Below are 19,107 nucleotides of genomic sequence, written 5' to 3'. Positions count from 1 at the left end.
ATGGAGGGAATGGGGGAGGCCTGTAGCCCAGCACTGAGGCCTACTGGGGAGGCAGCTGAGGAAGGCCACAGAGTCAGGCCCAGGCCAAGACCTTTGCCCTGAAGCTAAAATAGGCCCTTGAGCCTATTTTAGAATGGGTGGCCTCCAGCCAGCCCATTGGTCCTGGGGTGGTGTGGGAGAGAAGGGGCCAGTTTGGGTCCACAGCATCTTCGGGCTGTGTGTAGAGCGGCCCCCTCATGGTCCTGGGACCCAGAAATCATCTGTACCCCCGGCAGGGTCTGCACCCCCGGCAGGATCTGCACCCCCGGCAGGCTCTCCACCCCCGGCAGGATCTCCACTCCGGGCAGACTCCCCTAAGGGCCCCCAGAAGGGTACCACTGCGGGTGGGCCCAGCCAGAGGGGCACCATGAGATCCTCCGCTTGGCAGGGTGAGACCGGCAGGGGAAGCACCCTGACCCCAGGACACTGGGCCTAATGCCCACCCTGCCCCGTCCCGCCCTGTGCATGGCGGGACAGAGTCCTTGGGCCTCAGGCACCCAGCTCCCCACCCCAGCCCCACCCACAACGCTCAGGGTCAGGCTGGCTGGACCGGGTGGGAGGCGGCATCTGGACTCCCCCTTCAGAAGGCAAAGCTGCCCTGAGATCTGCCTTCCCCTTCCCCCAGACTTCCTGCCATCACCACCACAGTAGAGATAAGGCCTCTAGGCTCAAAGGCCAGAGAGGGAGCCCACAGAGAGGGCAGGGCTGAGAGCCACAGCCTCCCTGCCCCCGGGGCTAGAGCTGGGGTCTTGCCCCAGTCTTATCCTGACCCAAACTCGGCCAGGTGGCTGCCAGGGCCCAGGTCCATCTCCCTGTTTGTTTGTGTTGGAGCTTCCTGGGGCTGTCTCCAGCCTAAGGGAGCATGACGCAGCAGGCACCTTTTCAGTTCATTTGACTCCATCGCAGTCCCCAACAGGGACCACAGCCCAGGACCCAGGAGGAGGGAGGTCCATGTCCCCGCCCCCAACAGGGGCCAGCGAGGTTGTCTGGGCAGCCTCTGTTGGGAGGGGCAGAGGCAGGGACCTGGGAGCTCTCAGGCTCTGGGGGCATCTGTGCACCTCTGCCCTGTGTCCTCCAGCTTGGAGGCAGCCCCCAGATGGAGAGCCAGAAGGGGACACCCCGGCACTGCCTCACAGTTTGGGGGGCAGCAGGCAGAGGACAGAAGCACACCCAGGCTGGCCTGGCGTGGTGGCCCACGCCTGTAATCCCAGCCCTTTGGGAGGCCAAGGCAGGTGAATCACCTGAGGTTGGGAGTTCAAGACCAGCCTGACCAACATGGAGAAACACTGTCTCTACTAAAAATACAAAAGTAACTGGGCGTGGTGGCACTGCCTGTAATCCCAGCTAGTCGGGAGGCTGAGGCAGGAGAATCACTTGAACCCGGGAGGCGGAGGTTTCAGTGAGCCAAGATCACACCATTGCACTCCAGCCTGGGCAGCAAGAGCAAAACTCCATCTCAAAAAATAAAAAAGACCACCCAGGCTGCCTGTCCAGGGGACGGGGCCCAGCCCTCGCCCCCCACAGGCAGTGGCTCCAGGCTGTTGGGGAGGATCTGCCGCTGGAATGGTTAACCCAGGCATCTCCAGCAGCCAATCACAGAGCTCTGCAGGAATACCTGGGAGAGGTCCTCATGCAGCCCGGGCGGGTCCTAGCCCAGCCCCAGTCTGGCCCTGGACAACCCCAGCAAAGCCGCCCTCAGCCAGCCCAGAAGCACTGGGCCTTGGCCACAGCAACACCCACTGAGCACACTGGGAGCTGAGTATGGCGTCCCTGGTCTCGCTGGAGCTGGGGCTGCTGCTAGCTGTGCTGGTGGTGACGGTGACGGTGACGGCGACGGCGACGGCGTCCCCGCCTGCTGGTCTGCTGAGCCTGCTCACCTCTGGCCAGGGCGCTCTGGATCAAGAGGCTCTGGGCAGCCTGTTAAATACGCTGGCGGACCGTGTGCACTGCGCCAACGGGCCGTGTGGAAAGGTAACAGCCCCACCCGACAGGTCCCCCAGCCCTGGCCTCTTCCCGCCTGCTCCGCCCTGCCAGCTGGCAGCAAAGGGCCCTGGGCAAACTCCAGGAGGCGGAGGAGGCCAGCAGCAGTACCTGGGCACCCTGGCCCTCCCCGCAGGCCAGAGCCCACCCTCCTGCTCATGAGGGCAGACAGGCCAGCCTCTCCAGGGACAGTCCCTCTTCTCCCCAGGACCCCAGGGCCACCTCCCCCTGCCGGCCTTCAGCCGTCAAATTGGCAGTGGCTCCAGGGGAGTCCCCTGGGGATGGGGGACCACTGTTGGGGACCCCTCTTCGTGCACCCCTGTAGTTGGGGAAGCAGAACAGGGGCCTGTGGAGACGGAAGGGTGCAAAGGGTTGAGAGGATGGTGGACGTTGTTGGACCTGAGAGGGAGAGGATCTCCCTCTCTGGCGGGGAAGCCCCTTGGCCAGGCCTGTCTCTCCCCACCCTGGTGGACCCAGCACCCCTGCTCACCCATCTCTGCCCATAGTGCCTGTCTGTGGAGGACGCCCTGGGCCTGGGCGAGCCTGAGGGGCCAGGGCTGCCCCCAGGCCCGGTCCTGGAGGCCAGGTACATCGCTCGCCTCAGTGCCGCCACCGTCCTGTACCTCAGCAACCCCGAGGGCACGTGTGAGGACGCTCAGGCTGGCCTCTGGGCCTCTCGTGCAGACCACCTCCTGGCCCTGCTTGAGAGCCCCAAGGCCCTGACCCCGGGCCTGAGCTGGCTGCTGCAGAGGATGCAGGCCCGGGCTGCTGGCCAGACCCCTAAGACGGTGAGGGAGCGTCCAGGCAGACCAGGGGAATGGGTGAGGAGGGCCCCACGGCCCAGGGGGCCTGGCCTGGCTGCAAAGCCTTCAGGGAGCCTGGGGGCCTGGGGAGACGCCCGGGAGTTGGCCTCCAGCTGGGGATTCACAACGTGGGGCTCACGATGGGCAGTTGGGAGCCTGTAGGAGCCCTAGGAGGGGCCTCGTGAGGGAGGAACCCAGAGGCCTGAGTGGGAGCCTGAAGCAGCTGGGCCCGGCAGGGAGGGCTGTGGCTCCAGGGAGGGGCAGGGCTGGTGGGGGCAGATTCTGTAGCTGGGGTGGGAGATGCAAACAGGGGCAGCGGGGTGGATGGCAGAGCTGGATGCAAGGTCACACCAAAGGCTGAGGCGGAGGCACCCTCTTCCCCAGGCCTGCGTAGATATCCCTCAGCTGCTGGACGAGGCGGTGGGGGCAGGGGCTCCGGGCAGTGCTGGCAGCGTCCTGGCTGCCCTGCTGGACCACGTCAGGAGCGGATCTTGCTTCCACGCCTTGCCGAGCCCTCAGTACTTCGTGGACTTTGTGTTCCAGCAGCACAGCAGCGAGGTCCCTATGACGCTGGCCGGTGAGGCCTGGGCTGGGCTGTGGAGGGGGCACCCCCGAGTCCCCAGCCTCTATGTCCCTGGGGGGCAGGGCTGGAGCCCACACAGATTCTCGGTGCCAACTCTTCTCCCTGCCAGAGCTGTCAGCCTTGATGCAGCGCCTGGGGGTGGGCAGGGAGGCCCACAGCGACCACAGTCATCAGCACAGGGGAGCCAACAGCCAGGACCCTGTGCCCCTCATCACCTCCAGCAACAGCTCCAGTGTGTGGGACACGGTGAGCTGCGCCCTGGGGTAAGATGGGGCCCCACTGGGGTCTGCTCAGGTCCCTGAGCCTGTCCTGCCACTCCCCAGGTATGCCTGAGTGCCACGGATGTGATGGCTGTGTATGGACTGTCGGAACAGGCTGGGGTGACCCCGGAGGCCTGGGCCCAACTGAGCCCTGCCCTGCTCCAACAGCAGCTGAGTGGAGCCTGCACCTCCCAGCCCAGGCCCGCTGCCCAGGACCAGCTCACCCAGGCAGAGAGTGAGTGCCCACGCCGACACTGGGCTGGCAGCGCAGAGGTGGGGCCCACGTAGGGAGGAAGGAGTGGCTGCCGAGGATGAGGGATGGAGAGAGTGAGGAGGGGCTGGAAGTAGAAACAGCAGACACAGGGGAAGGTGGTGTCGCCAGGAGGGGAGTGGTGCTTTGAGGCAGGAGCGTCAGCCTGAGTGAGGTTCTGGCCCACACTGACCGTCTGCAGCTCTGGTGAGCGACGCCCGGGAAGCAGGGGCTGAGTCTGGAAGAAAAGCTCTCACAGCCGCCTCACCCGTCCCCAGGGTATTTGTACGGCTCCCTGGCCACGCTGCTCATCTGCCTTTGCGCGGTTTTTGGCCTCCTGCTGCTGACCTGCACTGGCTGCAGGGGGGTCACCCACTACATCCTGCAGACCTTCCTGAGCCTGGCAGTGGGTGCACTCACTGGGGACGCTGTCCTGCATCTGACGCCCAAGGTCTGCCCCCACAAACCCCCGACCCTGGCCCTCCATTCCCCACCATGGACTCCCAGGCCATGCCCTCCCCGGGCCCCCTTACCCACCCCATCCCCGACCCCTCTCCCTGGGTCTTGGTGGGAGGCGCCCTGGGACCCCCCAGCCCAGCGCCCCTACTCCCCAGGTGCTGGGGCTGCACACACACACACACACAGAAGAGGGCCTCAGCCCACAGCCCACCTGGCGCCTTCTGGCTATGCTGGCCGGGCTCTACGCCTTTTTCCTGTTTGAGAACCTCTTCAACCTCCTGCTGCCCAGGGACCCGGAGGTCAGGTTTCTTGGGAAGGTACCCGGCGGGTGGGTGTGCCGGGGGCCTGGTGGACACTGAGCAGCTACCCTCACAGGACCTGGAGGACCGGCCCTGCGGCCACAGCAGCCACAGCCACGGGGGCCACAGCCACGGTGTGTCCCTGCAGCTGGCACCCAGCGAGCTCCGGCAGCCCAAGCCGCCCCACGAGGGCTCCCGCGCAGACCTGGTGAGTGGGCGCCAGATGCCCCACCCCACGCGGAGCCCCTCCCACGGACCCCTTCCCACGCCCACACTCCCAGCCCCACTCCAGGCCTGCGGTTCGCCTCCCTCGGTGATCTGGGGGGCCCCGCCCCAGCGCGTTCCTCCTCCACTTCCGGGCGGGACTTACTCAAGGCTCCTCCCAGGTGGCGGAGGAGAGCCCGGAGCTGCTGAACCCTGAGCCCAGGAGACTGAGCCCAGGTGAGCCCAGGGGGCGACCCCGGAAGGGCTGGGGGATCTGGGGTTTGTGTGGAGCGCGGGCGGGGCACAAGGCTTGGCGGTAGGGGACAGGCCACGCGAACCCACGGGCTTCTGCGCCCGCAGAGTTGAGGCTACTGCCCTATGTGATCACGCTGGACGACGCCGTGCACAACTTCGCCGACGGGCTCGCCGTGGGCGCCGCCTTCGCGTCCTCCTGGAAGACCGGGCTGGCCACCTCGCTGGCCGTGTTCTGCCACGAGTTGCCGCACGAGCTGGGTGAGCGCAGGCGGGGCCTGGAAGGAGATGGGCGGGGCCGCACAGGGGCTGGGCGGGGAGACTGGAAACATGTGGGCGGGGCCTAGAAGGAGACGGGCGGGGTCTGACGGCTGGGCGGGGAGACCGGGAACAGGTGGGCGGGGCCTGCTTGTAAGAGGGCGGGGCCGAAAGAAGGTGGGCGGGGCATGCAGATAGGAGGGCGGGGCTGTTGATGTGGACCCGCCCCAGGGGACTTCGCGGCCTTGCTGCACGCGGGGCTGTCCGTGCGCCAAGCACTGCTGCTGAACCTGGCTTCCGCGCTCACGGCCTTCGCCGGTCTCTACGTGGCACTCGCGGTTGGAGTCGGCGAGGAGAGCGAGGCCTGGATCCTGGCAGTGGCTACCGGCCTGTTCCTCTACGTAGCACTCTGCGACATGGTCAGGATGGCGAGGGGAGGGGCTGCTCTGGGCCGGGAGCTGAGCAGAGGAGCTGAGCAGGGGCGCTGACCCGGTGCCCACTTGCTCCTCAGCTCCCGGCGATGTTGAAAGTACGGGACCCGCGGCCCTGGCTCCTCTTCCTGCTGCACAACGTGGGCCTGCTGGGCGGCTGGACCGTCCTGCTGCTGTTGTCCCTCTACGAAGATGACATCACCCTCTGATACCCTGCCTTAGTCCCCCACCTTTGACTTAAGATCCCACACCTCACAAACCTACAGCCCAGAAACCAGAAGCCCCTATCGAGGGGCTTCTCCAACTCCAGTAAAGACACTCTTGTCCTTGGAGCATGGCTGTGCTCTCCTTGTTGGGTGGGAAGGGTCCTCAGCTGAGAAAGGACAATTGTGGCACTGCCTTCTCCCCATCCGGGTGCCTCGAAGCCGGGAGAGCTGCACTAAGGGCCTCCCGCCCCCCGGCAGCCAGCCTCAGGCGCCCCCTCTTTGATGTGGAGACCCTGCCTGCCTGAGGAGTGGGGTCCGGAAAATTCACCCAGGTGTGTGGGCAGCAGGTGGGACCCTGTCCCCAAACAGAAATCAAACTTGCTTACCCATAACTGCTTACACAGCCGAGGGCTTATTTCTCTGTCATGGAAAGCAAGCCTGGAGATCATCAGACCAGAGTGTGTGGCAGCCCCGGGTTCCTGGGACCCCAGCCTGTTCTGACTCTGAGGCTTTAATCCTGAGTCCCTGTGTGGTGGCCTCCTAGGGCTACCATAACACAGCCTACCACAAACTGAGTGCCTTAAAATCAGAAACTTATTCTCACAGTTCTGGAGGCTAAAAGTTAGGAATCAAAGTGTCAGGAGAGCAATGCTCCCTCTGAAGTCTCTAGGAAACAGTCTGTTCCATGAGCCTTTCCTGGCTACTGGTGGCCCCAGGTGTTCCTTGGTTTGTGGGCAGTATGACTTCAATCCCTGCCTCTGTCTTCACATTACCTCCCTTCCCCTTTTCTTTCTTCTTTTGAGACAGAGCTTCACTCTGTCACCCAGGCTGGAGTACAGTGGTACCATCTCGGCTCACTGCAACCTCTGCCTCCCAGGTTCAAGCAATTCTCCTGCATCAGCCTCCAGAGTAGCTGGGATTACAGGCACCACACCCAGCTAATTTTTTTTTTTTTTTTTTGAGACGGAGTCTCGCTCTGTCGCCCAGGCTGGAGTGCAGTGGCGCAATCTCGGCTCAATCAGCCTTCTCCTGCCTCACCTCTCCGGTAGTGGGATAAGGGCCCGCCACCAGCCGGTAATTTTTGTTTTTTAGTAGAGAGGGCAAGCGTGAGCCACCGCGCCCGGCCTTTTTTTTTTTTTTTGTATTTTTAGTAGAGACAGGGTTTCACCGTGGTCTCGATCTCCCGACCTCGTGATCCGCCCACCTCGGCCTCCCAAAGTGCTGGGATTACAAGCGTGAGCCACCGCGCCCGGCCTCACCCAGCTAATTTTTATATTTTTAGTAGGACGGGGTTTCACCTTGTTGGCCAGGCTGGTCTCGATCTCCTGACCTCAGGTAATCCACCCACCTCGATCTCCCAAAGTGCTAGGATTACAGGTGTGAGCCACTGCGCCCGGCCCACATGACCTTCTTTCTTGTGTTTCTGTCTCTTCTGATTATTTTTATTGTATGTGACTCTTGTCACCCAGGCTGGAGCGCAATGATGCGATCTTGGCTCACTGCAACCTCTGCCTCCTGGGTTCAAGCAATTCTCCTGCCTCAGTCTCCCGAGTAGCTGGGATTACAGGTGTGCGCCAACATGCCCGGCTAAAATTTTGAAGGGCCAGCCCCTCCACACTTGTGGGTATTTCTCATCAGGTGGGACAAGAGACTGAGAAAAGAAGTAAGACAGAGAAACGAAGTATAGAGAAAGAACAGTGGGCCCAGAGGACCCAGCATATGGAGGACCCGCACCAGCACCGGCCTCTGAGTTCCCTCAGTATTTATTGATCATCATTTTTACTATCTTAGCGAGGAGAGTGTAGCAGGACAACAAGTGGGGAGAAGGTCAGCAGGGAAACATGTGAGTAAAGGAATCTGTATCATGGATAAGTTCAAGGAAAGGTACTGTGCCCGGATGTGCACGTAGGCTAGATTTATGTTTCTCTTTACCCGAACATCTCAGTGTAGCAAAGAGTAACAGAGCAGCAGTGCTAGATTTTTTTTTTTCTTTTTGAGACGGAGTCTCGCTCTGTCACCCAGGCTGGAGTGCAGTGGCGCAATCTCGGCTCACTGTAAGCTCCGCCCCCGGGTTCACGCCATTCTCCTGCCTCAGCCTCTCCCAGTAGCTGGGACTACAGGCGCCCGCCACCATGCCCGGCTAATTTTTTGTATTTTTAGTAGAGACGGGGTTTCACCGTGGTCTCGATCTCCTGAACTTGTGATTCGCCCGCCTCGGCCTCCCAAAGTGCTGGGATTACAAGCGTGAGCCACCGCGCCCGGCCCAGACATCTCAGTGTAGGAAAGAGTAACAGAGCAGTATTGCTGCCAGCATATCTCGCTGCCAGCATATCTCGCTTCCAGGCGGATTTCTCCTATCTCAGAATAGAACAAAAGGGAATGGTCAGCTTTACACTGAGACATTCCATTCCCAGGGACGAGCAGGAGACAGAAGCCTTCCTCTTATCTCAACTACAAAGAGGCATCCCTCTTTCACTACTCCTCAGCAAAGACCCTTTACAGGTGTTAGGCTGGGGGACTGTAAGGTATTTCCTTTCCCACGAGGCCATATCTCAGGCTGTCTCCGTGGGGGGAAACCTTGGACAATACCCAGGCGTTCTTGGGCAGAGGTCCCTGCGGCTTTCCACAGTGCATTGTGTCCCTGGTTAATCGAGAATGAAGAATGGCGATAACTTTTACCAAGCATACTGCGTACAAACATTGTTAACAAGGCACATCTTGCACAGCCCTAAATCCATTAAACTTTGATTCATTAGGAGTTTCTGTGAGCACAGGGTTGGGGCTAAAGTTACAGATTAACAGCATCTCAAAGAAAGCAGAAACAATTTTTCTTAGTACAGATCAAAATGGAGTTTCTTATGTCTTCCTTTTCTACATAGACACAGTAACAATCTGATCTCTCTTTCTTTTCCCCACAATTTTTGTATATTTAGTAGAGACTGAGTTTCACCATGTTGGCCAGGCTGGTCTCGAACTCCTGACCTCAGGTGATCCGCCCACCTCAGCCTTCCAAAGTGTTGGGATTACAGGCGTGAGCCACTGCCTCCTATTGACTTTTAAAAGACGGTTGAGTGTGGCTCAGGGGTCACACGCCTGAGCATCCAAGTGGCCCTTCTCCCACTGCCCAATGAGCAAGTGAGTAGATTTGGATGCAACAAAAACACACATTTTCTTGGGCGTAACGATACTTTCTTGTTTTATTTCTCATGATTCCGTTTCTAGGTCCTAGGCCCGTGCCTGATCCAGGATCCAAGCTCCTGGAAGCTGGCACTGGGCCCGCCCTGGGTAGGCAGCAGTGAGCAAGGCGGGCGGACAGCGCTGGGCTCGCGGACCCGCGGGGTCCTCCGCGGGAGTGTTGGCGGCGGGGGTCGCTGTGCGCGGGGACACTGGGCAGAGGGGGCGTGCGGCCTCTCTAGGAAGCTTTCTGGAAGCCCCAGACACTGGCGAGGCGCCGCGCCCCCTCTTCCGGATCCCGGCGCAGCTCCCTGAACCCGGGGGCTACGAGCGGAGTCGCTTCTCCCTGCAGCCGTCCTGGGTCTGGCGCGGACGCACCCCCGGCCGACCCCGAGTCGCTGCAGCCGGCGCCCCGGCGGCTTCCCACCCGCGCTGCTCCGCCCGCAGCGGAGGCCCCGCACTTCGCGCGCTAGGGGTTTGGGGTCCAGACGCCCAGCCCGGAGCCCAGCCGCCAGCCGCCCGCATCCCGGGCCACCAGGGCCCGCTGTCGTCCCTGCAGCCACGTTCACGCGGCGGCGCTGCGCAGGCGCAGAAGCCCGGAACCTTCGCGCCCAGCTACTGGGCCCGGCCGGAGCGAGTTCGCTGCTGTCCCGGTTCCCCTCGAGTCGGCTCCAACTGCCAGGTGGGCGGCCGGGCGGGCGGCTGAGGCGGCAGCGCGAGGCCAGGGAGGGGCGCGGTGCGGGACCGGGCTCCTGTGTGGGCGACCCCGCTCACCCTTCCTCTCCCCGTCTTGAGCAGCCCGGGTTGGCGTCATGTACGCCGTGTACAAACAGGCGCATCCGCCCACCGGCCTGGAGTTCTCCATGTACTGCAACTTCTTCAACAACAGCGAGCGCAACCTCGTGGTGGCCGGGACCTCGCAGCTCTACGTGTACCGCCTCAACCGCGACGCCGAGGTAGGTCGGGCCCTGGGAGCCCTCCCCGCTGTCCGCGACGTGGGTGCGCTCACCGCCCCCGGTTGCAGATGGAAGAGCCCAGCCCCAGACAAGTTCAGTGATTTGCTTAAGGTTCCCCAGCCTGAGGAGCCAAGATATGACCCTGAATCTCCTGTGCTCAGATCCTTTCTCATAGCTGCTACCCTGTTCTGCCTCCCTTCCTACCCCACCGGGGAGGGCGCGCTGCCCTAGCCGTCTTGTTTGCTCTTGCGTTTTTTCAGCAAGTTGTTTGGAAGGAGCGAACGCCCGCTGTGTGCTGGGTAGCAGAGAGACCATGTGAACCACACCTGCAGACACTTGGGGAAGGGGAACATCTAAATAAACACACCTGCCCCTGCACTGCTGCGGGGATAAAGGAGTGAAGGAAGGAGACTGTATTTCCAGTCGCATGATCAGAAGAGCCTGTCTGAGGCAGAGCGGGAGTTTGTCGGGGGAAGGACGTTCCTAGCGTAAGGAACAGGGCCGGGTCTAGGATGGGGACAGACTGTTGACAGGAGTCTTGGTACGGTGGGGCACACGCCTCAAGGGTTTGGGAAATACAGTGGTGTTTTGGTTGCCAGAGGGTTGAAAGCTGGTCCAGGAAGGCAACTTGCAAGAGGCAGTTTCTCCATTGTTCTTGAAAGGAGGAGTAACTCTTACCCAGGCCCAGGGATGGTGAGAGGAGGGTGTTCCAGGCAGAAGAAACAGCCTGTGCACAGGCCCAAAGCAGTTGAGGGTGGAGAGTCATGCACGGTGTGGCCATGGTATAGAGTGGATATTGTGGTGGGGATGGAGGGGGGTAGGCCGTGGTCAGGACTATTCTCCTTAAAGCAGGGAGGAACCACAAGAGGGTTGTGAATAGGGGCTGACCCAGCAGGCAGATGGGTCAGAAGCGCAGGCCAAAGGAGGCCAACCCTCCTGGGCTCCTACCCCAGCATACACATGTGTTTGCTGGCCAGGGCTCCCGTCCTCTGAAGGCTTGACAAGGGCTGGAGTTTCTGCTCCTAACACACTATTGGCAGGAGGCCACAGTTCCTCACCACATGGGCCCCTCCCTGGGGCAGCTCACAACATGGCAGCCTCCCTCACAATGAGAGACCCACCAAGACTGAAGCCACGGTGAGTCCTGTAACGAATCTCAGGCTGGGTGCATTGGCTCACACCTATAGTCCCACACTTTGGGAGGCTGAAGTGGGATGATTGCTTGAGGCCAGGAGTTCAGGATTGGCCTGAGCAACATAGCAAGACCCCATCTCTACAAATAATTTTTTTTTTTTTTTTTTTTCCCTGGTGAGACGGAGTCTTGCTCTGTCACTCAGGCTGGAATGAAGTGGTGTGATCTCAGCTGACTTTAACCTCTGCCTCGTGGATTCAGGCAATTCTTGTGCCTCAGCCCCCTAAACCCTCCACCCAGTAGCTGGGATTACAGGTGTGTGACACCACGCCCAGCTAATTTTTTTTTGTATTTTTAATAGAGACAGGGTTTCACCCCATTGGCCAGGCTGGTCTCAAACTCCTGAGCTCAGGCAGTCCACTCACCTTGGCCTTCCAAACTGCCGGGATTACAGGAGTGCACCACTGTGCTTGGCCCAAATATAAAATATAAAAGTTAGCTGGGCATAGTGGCCTGTGTGTAGTCCTAGCTACATGGGAGGCCAGAGCGGGAGGATCACTCAAGCCCAGGAGGTCAAGGCTGCAGTGAGCTATGATTGCACCATTACACTCCAGCCCGGACAACAGAGTGAGACCCTATCTCAAAAAAAAAAAAAAAGGCCGGGTGCAGTGGCTCACGCCTATCGTCCTAGCACCCTAGCACTTTGGGAGGCCGAGGCGGGTGGATGACCTGAGGTCATGGGTTCGAGACCAGTCTGGCCAACATGGCAAAACCCTGTTTCTACTAAAAATACAAAAATTACCCGGGTGTGGTGGCAGGCACCTGTGATCCCAGCTACTCAGGAGGCTGCAGAATTGCTTGAACCCGTAGGCAGAGGTTGCAGTGAGCTGAGATTGCACTCCACTCCAGCCTGGGTGACAGAGCAAAACTCCGTCTAAAAAAAAAAAAAGTAGTAGTAATACACTGTTAACCTTCTGTCATATTCTACTGGTCATATCTACCAACCCTGGTGGGGGTTGCGGAGGGTGCAACACCTCCCAGCATTCACTGCAGGGGACATTGTGCTGCCTTGGATGCTGGCCACCGTAGATCAGCCGAGGAGCTCATTCCACATCAGGCAGCAGTGCAGAGCAGGAGGGTGCATGCAAGAGTCTGGAATTGAGGATTGAGGTCTGGTATGGAGGTCAAGTCAGAGTCTTCAGCCTGGGGTTGGTGTCTGCCCTTGGAAACTGGTTGAGATCTTGGGGCACCCCAACATTGAGAGACTGGGGAGATGAGAGGCCATGAAATAGCTGGAGGTGGCATGGCCTGGAAGGCAGGGGGAAAGCTGGACAGGGCCCTGAAGGCCCAGGGAAGGCAGCTGGGAGGGACTCTACACTGGGTTCCACCCTGCTGAGCCTCAGGTGATGCCTGGTGACTCTGACAGGGCAGTCTGGTGGCATGAGGGGTTGTGGTCTGAAGGTAGCAGGGGTAAGAGCTCAGCAGAGGAGGAGTGTCAGGAACAGTGAACAAAGACAACTCTGGAGGAGATGTGCGTGAACTGAAGCAAGAAATGGAGCCATAAATGGCAGGAAAAGAGGTTTTCTTCTGTTTTGTTTTTTGTTTTTAAGTAACGGGGTCTTGCTATGTTGTCCAGGCTGGCCTCGAACTTCTGTGCCCAAGCCATCCTCCTGGGGTCAGTCTAGTCGTGGCTCTGTAACAAACTGCCCTGGAATATACAAACGAGGTCTTTCATCATAATCGCACACCTGGAAGCCAGGTTTTCAGGGATTCCTCAGAGTATGGGGAGCCCTTGGTTCTCCTCCACCAGGGTGAGCCTTGACAGGGACGACCTGAAGAGCTGGGGACAGGCCAGATGTGTCTTCCCTATCCCCACGCCATCCCTCCACTCTCCCCTGTCCCAGCATGGCTAGCTTGGTTTTCCTGGCAGCATGGTGGTGTTGTTGTAGTTGAGCTTCTTGCAGGAACTCAGAGCCCTAGGAGGCTAAGGCAGAAGCTGCCAGTCACTTTAAGGGCTAGACCAGGAGGGCACCGTCCCGGCCACCACAGTCTGCCCTAAACGCAGCCTCCAGCCCAGATTCACCTGGAGAGGGAGGGAGACAGCCACCTTTCATACAGCTGTCTTTTTTTTTCTTTTTTGAGACAGAGTCTTCCTCTGTCACCCAGGCTAGAGTGCAACGGTGCGATCTCAGCTCACTGCAATCTCTGCCTCCCGGGTTCAAGCAATTCTCCTGCCTCAGCCTCCTGAGTAGCTGGGACTGTAGGTGCCACCACCACACCTGGCTAATTTTTAGTAGAGACAGAGTTTCATCATGTTGCTCAGGCTGGTCTCAAACTCCTGACCTCAGGCGATCTACCCGCCTGGGCCTCCCAAAGTTCTGGGAATACAGGCTTGAGCCACTGTGCCCGGCCTCGTGCAGCTGTCTTGAATCGGTCCCAGAGAATCTAGTGCAGGCTTGGCTTGGCTTGAGTGTGACCCGCTCACCCATGGCCACGGGAAGGCAGGCACAGAACATGGGCACAGTGAGGAGGGTGGGGGTGTCTGCTGGCACCTCAGTCTCCGGGGAGGCAAGAAGCAAGGTCAGTTGTACCTCAGGGTGTTGAGGCGCTGTTGCTTTGCAGAGAGAGGGAGGAGAAGGCATGGATAGGAAATAGGCAAGCATGTGGCCTTGGGTAGCATAAAAGGCCCCTTTATGGGGAAGAAAATATACAACACTGTTGAAATTAATAAAAGTCCCTTTTTTTTTTGAGACAGAGTTTCGTTCTTGTTGCCCAGGCTGGAGTGCAGTGGCGCAATCTCAGCTCACTGCAACCTCCGCCTCCTGGGTTCAAGCAGTTCTCCTGTCTCAACCTCCTGAGTAGCTGGGATTACAGGCGTGCGTCACCACACCCAGCTAATTTTTTGTATTTTTAGTAGAGATGGGGTTTTACCGTGTTGGCCAGACTGGTCTCGAACTCCTGACCTCAAGTGATCCACCCGCCTTGGCCTTCCAAAGTACTGGGATTACAGGTGTGAGCCACTGTGCCCAGCCAAGAAATTCCGAGGTATTTAGATGAGACATTTGTATTTTTGACAGGAACACTACAGCAGAGGCACACAGCACCCCATCAGCTTTCAGGAGGCGGCTGGAGGCCTTTGCCTCATGACTGGATGCTGATGCTTTGATGCCTGGTTGGGTAGTGTTGGCCTGGATTCCCCCATCGTAAGGTTATTTCTTCCTTTTGTAACTAAACGTATCTTGTAGGGACTTATTTTGAAACCCTGTAAACATCCTCTTACTCAAATTTTCAAGGTTTTTTTTCTTTTCTTTTCTTTTTTTTTTTTTTGAGATGGAGTCTCACTCTGTCTCCCAGGCTGGAGAGCAGTGTCGCAATCTCTGCTCACTGCAAGCTCCACCTCCTGGGTTCAAGCGATTCTTCTGCCTCAGCCTCCCGAGTAGCTGGAATTACAGGCGCCCGCCACCACGCCCGACTAATTTTTTTGTATTTTTAGTAGAGACGGGATTTCACCGTGTTAGCCAGGATGGTCTCGATCACCTGAGACCAGGTGGATTGCTCAGGCAATCCACCCGCCTCGGCCTTCCAAAGTGCTGGGATTACAGGCGTGAGCCACCGCACCCAGCCTTTGGTCACTATTTCTTTAGCTATTGATTCTGTCCTCTTTTCCCCAAGATGCCAGTTAGACATTAGACCATTTGACTATGTACACATTTTTCTTAAAATCCTTCTGAGTGGTGGCCAGGTGCAGTGGCTCACGCCTGTAATCCCACCACTTTGGAAGGCCGAGGCGGGTGGATTGCCTGAGCTCAGGAGTTCAAGACCAGCCTGTGCAACATGGTGAAACTCCGACTCCGCTAAAATACAAAAAAAAAAAAAAAAAAAATTAGCTGGGCGTGGTTGCAGGCAGTTGTAGTCTCAGCTACTCGGAGAGGCTGAGGCAGGAGAATGGCTTGAAGCCGGGAGGCAGAGCTTGCAGTGAGCCGAGATTGTGCCACTGCACTCTAGCCTGGCGACAGAGCAAGACTCCGTCTCACAAAAAAAAAAAAAAATTCCTTTGAGTGATCACCCCTGTTTCTTGCATGTACACAGAAGTGCAGTTGATTTCTGTATATTGACCTTACACTTGGCAGGGTGGATCAGGTGTCCTTGGCTGGTCCCGACCAAGAGGGAAAACTTTTTTTTTTTTTTTTTTGAGACGAAGTCTCTCTCTTGTACCTCAGGCTGGAGTGCAATGGCGTGATCTCAGCTCACTGCAAGCTCCGCCTCCCGAATTCAAGCGATTCTCCTGCCTCAGCCTCCTGAGTAGCTGGGATTACAGGCACCTGCCACCACACCTGGCTAATTTTTGTATTTTTAGTAGAGACGGGATTTCACTATGTCACCATGTTGGCCAGACTGGTCTTGAACTCCTGACCTCAGGTGATTCACCCACCTCGGCCTCCCAAAGTGCTGGGATTACAGGCGTGAGCCACTGCGCCCGGCCTCAAGAGGGAAAACTTGTAACGTTTCACTCCCAGCACCACATTGCTGTAGACTTTTTGTAGATGCCCTTTATTTGATTAAGGAAGTTGGGCGCGGTGGCTCATGTCTATAATCCTTGCACTTTGGGAGGCCAAGGTGAGTAGATCACCTGAGGTCAGGGGTTCGAGACCATCCTGGCCAACATGGCAAAACCCTATCTATTAAAAATACAAAAATTAGCCGGGCTGGTAGCACATGCCTGTAATCCCAGCTACTTGGGAGGCTGAGGCAGAAGAATTGCTTGAACCCAGGAGGCAGAGGTTGCAGGGAGCTGAGATCACACCACTGCCCTCCAGCCTGGGTGACAGAGTGAGACTCTGTCTCAAAATTTAAAAAATAAATAAATTAGTCAGGTGTGGTGACTCACATGTGTCCCAGCTACTCGGGAGGCTGAGGTGGGAGGATCACCTAAGCCCAGGAGGTCGAGGCTGCAGTGAACCATGATTGCTCCTCTGCACTCCAACCTGGGAGACAGTGAGGCCCTGTGTCAAAAAACAAAGTCCTGGCGTGGTGGCTCATGCCTGTGATCCCAGCACTTTGAGAGGCCAAGGTGAGTGTATTGCTTGAGGTCAGGAGTTCAAGACCAGCCTGGCCATGGCAAAACCCTGTCTGTACTAAAAATACAAAAATTAGCCGGACGTGGTGGTGCGCGCCTGTAATCCTAGCTACTGAGGAGGCTGAGACAGGAGAAGCGCTTGAATCTGGAAGGCGGAGGTTGCAGTGAGCCAGGATCACGCCATTGCACTCCAGGATGGGCAACAAAGTGAGACTCCATCTCAAACAAAGAAACAAAAATTTTTCCTCCTATTTTTGCTTTACTAGGAGTTTTTATCATGAATGCTTTTATCAGATGCTTTTTTGTATCCATTAAAATGACATGATTTTTCTCCTTCATTTTGACAGCATGGTAAGTTTAGTGATGGCTGTTCTTGTGGAAAACTAGTTTTGCGTTCCTGGAATAACTCAACCCAGTTGTGTTATAATACCCCTGCTTGTCACTGGGCTCATCTGCAGGTGTTTTGAAGAGGTTGGTGTCACTTCCTGTCCCACCTGTCTGTGGGCTGTTGGGGTGGCCTGAGCCGCCTGTGGTACCGTCAGCCCCACATGAGTGGGTGTGTTTTTTGTTTTTAAGTTTGTCGTTACTTCTGAAACCTTTGGTAGAATTTGCGGGTGAAGCCCTGGAGTTGCCCTTGTCGCTGTGAGATGGGTATTGGTTTGTGGATGCCTCTTCTGTATCTGTTAACTAGCTTCCAAGATGCCCTCCCCATAGCACAAGACCTTGAGGTGGCTCACGCCTGTAATCCCAGCACTTTGGGAGACCGAGACAGGTCGATCACCTGAGGTCAGGAGTTCGAGACCAGCCTGGCCAACATGGTGAAACCCTGTCTCTACTAAAAATACAAAAGTTAGCTGCGCGTGGTGGCAGAGGCCTGTAATCCCAGCTACTCGGGAGGCTAAGGCAGGAGAATCACTTGAACCCAGAAGGCAGAGGTTGCAGTGAGCCGAGATCGTGCCACTGCACTCCAGCCTGGGTGACAGAGTAAGACTCCGTCTCAAAAAAACAACAAAAAACAAAACAAAACAAAAAAACCCACTTTTCCCTTGCCTTGAGGCAATGGCATGTAAATCTGCTAGCTAGTTAAATTAGCTACTTAGTAGCAACGAACACACAGCCTCTTATCATTCTGGGAGGGCAGTGAAAAGGGAGGAGACAGAGAGGCAGCCCCGGGAGCCCGAGGCGTTGGGATAGCTCAGGGCTTCCTCTTCTCTAACAAGCACACAGCTCAGTAGCTACAGATATCCCTTGGCTCTGGCTTCCTGTCCTGTGACATTCGGACCCAGGGGCCGGGGCTAGGCTGCTGTGGGTGTGCAACCAGGCAGGTTTGGGGGTGTGCAGACACAGACAGAGTGCACTCTAACCCTGAGTGCTTGCCGCACAGGGCCTGGCTGCTAGGGAGCCGTGAGGTAGGGGTTTCCTGGCTGCTAGGGAGCCATGAGGTAGGGGTTTCCTGGAGAGGGGCTTGTGCCAGGGCTGGGCCGTGGGCGTGAGAACATGAACGGGGGTCACTGTGGGGGGTTGTGCACAGCTGTCTCCAGAAGCCCCTGGTCTGCTCCCTCCCTCCCTGCCGCAGAGAGGGTTTGGACAGAGCTCCCAGGAGGCAGGGGCCAGCCTTGGTGGTCTTTTCTCGTTCCCTGGATGAGGTGAGCTGCCAGATGTGGCCCCTCACTGCCCTCTCTTTCTCTTCTCTCCAGGCTCTGACCAAGAATGACCGGAGCACAGGTGAGTGTGGTGGGGTGGCCTGGGGCTGTGCGGGTGCCAGGCATAGCTGGGCCCTGACCCTGAGCCCTGGCGCTCCCCTAGAGGGGAAGGCCCACCGGGAGAAGCTCGAGCTTGCTGCCTCCTTCTCCTTCTTCGGCAACGTCATGTCCATGGCCAGTGTGCAGCTGGCAGGAGCCAAGAGGGATGCCCTGCTCCTAAGCTTCAAGGATGCCAAGGTGAGTGGTAGGCTTGGCGGGGTGGGCCTAGTCAAAGCGTGGGAGTGGGTGCCAGGGCCTGGTGGGGTGGGCCTGGGCACAGCCATTGGTTGCCGGGTGCGACACTGTCAGGACAGGCAGTCGGCAGCCACGGCTGTGCCCTCTGACCCCAGCTGTCTGTGGTGGAGTACGACCCGGGCACCCACGACCTGAAGACCCTGTCACTGCACTACTTTGAGGAGCCTGAGCTTCGGGTAGGGCCATGCTCCCGCCCCCACCCAGGCCCCAGCCCAGCCACCCTCCCTCCCCCTGCAGCTGGGTTCTATTGCCCCAAGTGCTTCCCTTGGGGTCTCCTATGCTGGGCCTGGCTGATGCCCCCTCTGCCCCCAGGATGGGTTTGTGCAGAATGTACACACGCCGCGAGTGCGGGTGGACCCCGATGGGCGCTGCGCAGCCATGCTTGTCTACGGCACACGGCTGGTGGTCCTGCCCTTCCGCAGGGAGAGCCTGGCTGAGGAGCACGAGGGGCTCGTGGGCGAGGGGTGAGTGCCAGCTGAGGCAGGCCGTGGCGCTCCGGTGGGGGGGCGCCAGAGCCCGAGCTCCCCTCCCCGCATCCCCTCCTCTCCTGCTGAAGTCCCTGGCCCCCCAGGCAGAGGTCCAGCTTCCTGCCCAGCTACATCATCGATGTGCGGGCCCTAGACGAGAAGCTGCTCAACATCATCGACCTGCAGTTCCTGCATGGCTACTACGAGCCCACCCTGCTCATCCTGTTCGAGCCCAACCAGACCTGGCCTGGGTGAGCCCCCTAAGGAGGCCCCTCTGCGC

At 58.4% G+C, this 19,107-nt stretch overlaps 2 protein-coding genes across 3 annotated transcripts; both read left to right on the top strand.

The window, feature by feature from the left end:
• Positions 1 to 1,745: 1,745 nt before the first annotated feature.
• Positions 1,746 to 6,150, top strand: SLC39A4 (solute carrier family 39 member 4). 2 transcript variants are annotated; one of them, XM_032147637.2, is made up of 12 exons: positions 1,746 to 2,010; positions 2,526 to 2,807; positions 3,207 to 3,399; positions 3,515 to 3,651; positions 3,729 to 3,900; positions 4,194 to 4,366; positions 4,530 to 4,673; positions 4,750 to 4,881; positions 5,060 to 5,114; positions 5,238 to 5,390; positions 5,619 to 5,806; positions 5,899 to 6,150. In XM_032147637.2, exons 1-12 carry the CDS (start codon positions 1,801 to 1,803, stop codon positions 6,025 to 6,027), a joined length of 1,968 nt encoding a protein of 655 aa, XP_032003528.1. In that variant the 5' UTR covers positions 1,746 to 1,800; the 3' UTR covers positions 6,028 to 6,150. The 2 variants fall into 2 exon arrangements, with proteins under 2 accessions (XP_032003528.1, XP_032003529.1); XM_032147638.1 differs by lacking the exon at positions 2,526 to 2,807.
• A 3,606-nt stretch (positions 6,151 to 9,756) lies between these two features.
• Positions 9,757 to 19,091, top strand: LOC116464385 (cleavage and polyadenylation specificity factor subunit 1-like). The gene is made up of 7 exons (XM_032147640.2): positions 9,757 to 9,880; positions 9,997 to 10,154; positions 18,061 to 18,088; positions 18,170 to 18,303; positions 18,456 to 18,536; positions 18,673 to 18,824; positions 18,932 to 19,091. Exons 2-7 carry the CDS (start codon positions 10,011 to 10,013, stop codon positions 19,080 to 19,082), a joined length of 690 nt encoding a protein of 229 aa, XP_032003531.1. The 5' UTR covers positions 9,757 to 9,880; positions 9,997 to 10,010; the 3' UTR covers positions 19,083 to 19,091.
• The last annotated feature ends 16 nt before the right edge of the window (positions 19,092 to 19,107 follow it).

The sequence above is a fragment of the Hylobates moloch genome, unplaced genomic scaffold, assembly GCF_009828535.3.
Source record: "Hylobates moloch isolate HMO894 unplaced genomic scaffold, HMol_V3 SCAFFOLD_541, whole genome shotgun sequence".
Lineage (NCBI taxonomy): Eukaryota > Metazoa > Chordata > Mammalia > Primates > Hylobatidae > Hylobates > Hylobates moloch.
Note: the sequence above shows the minus strand (reverse complement) of the source record. Positions and strands in the feature narration are given on the sequence as shown.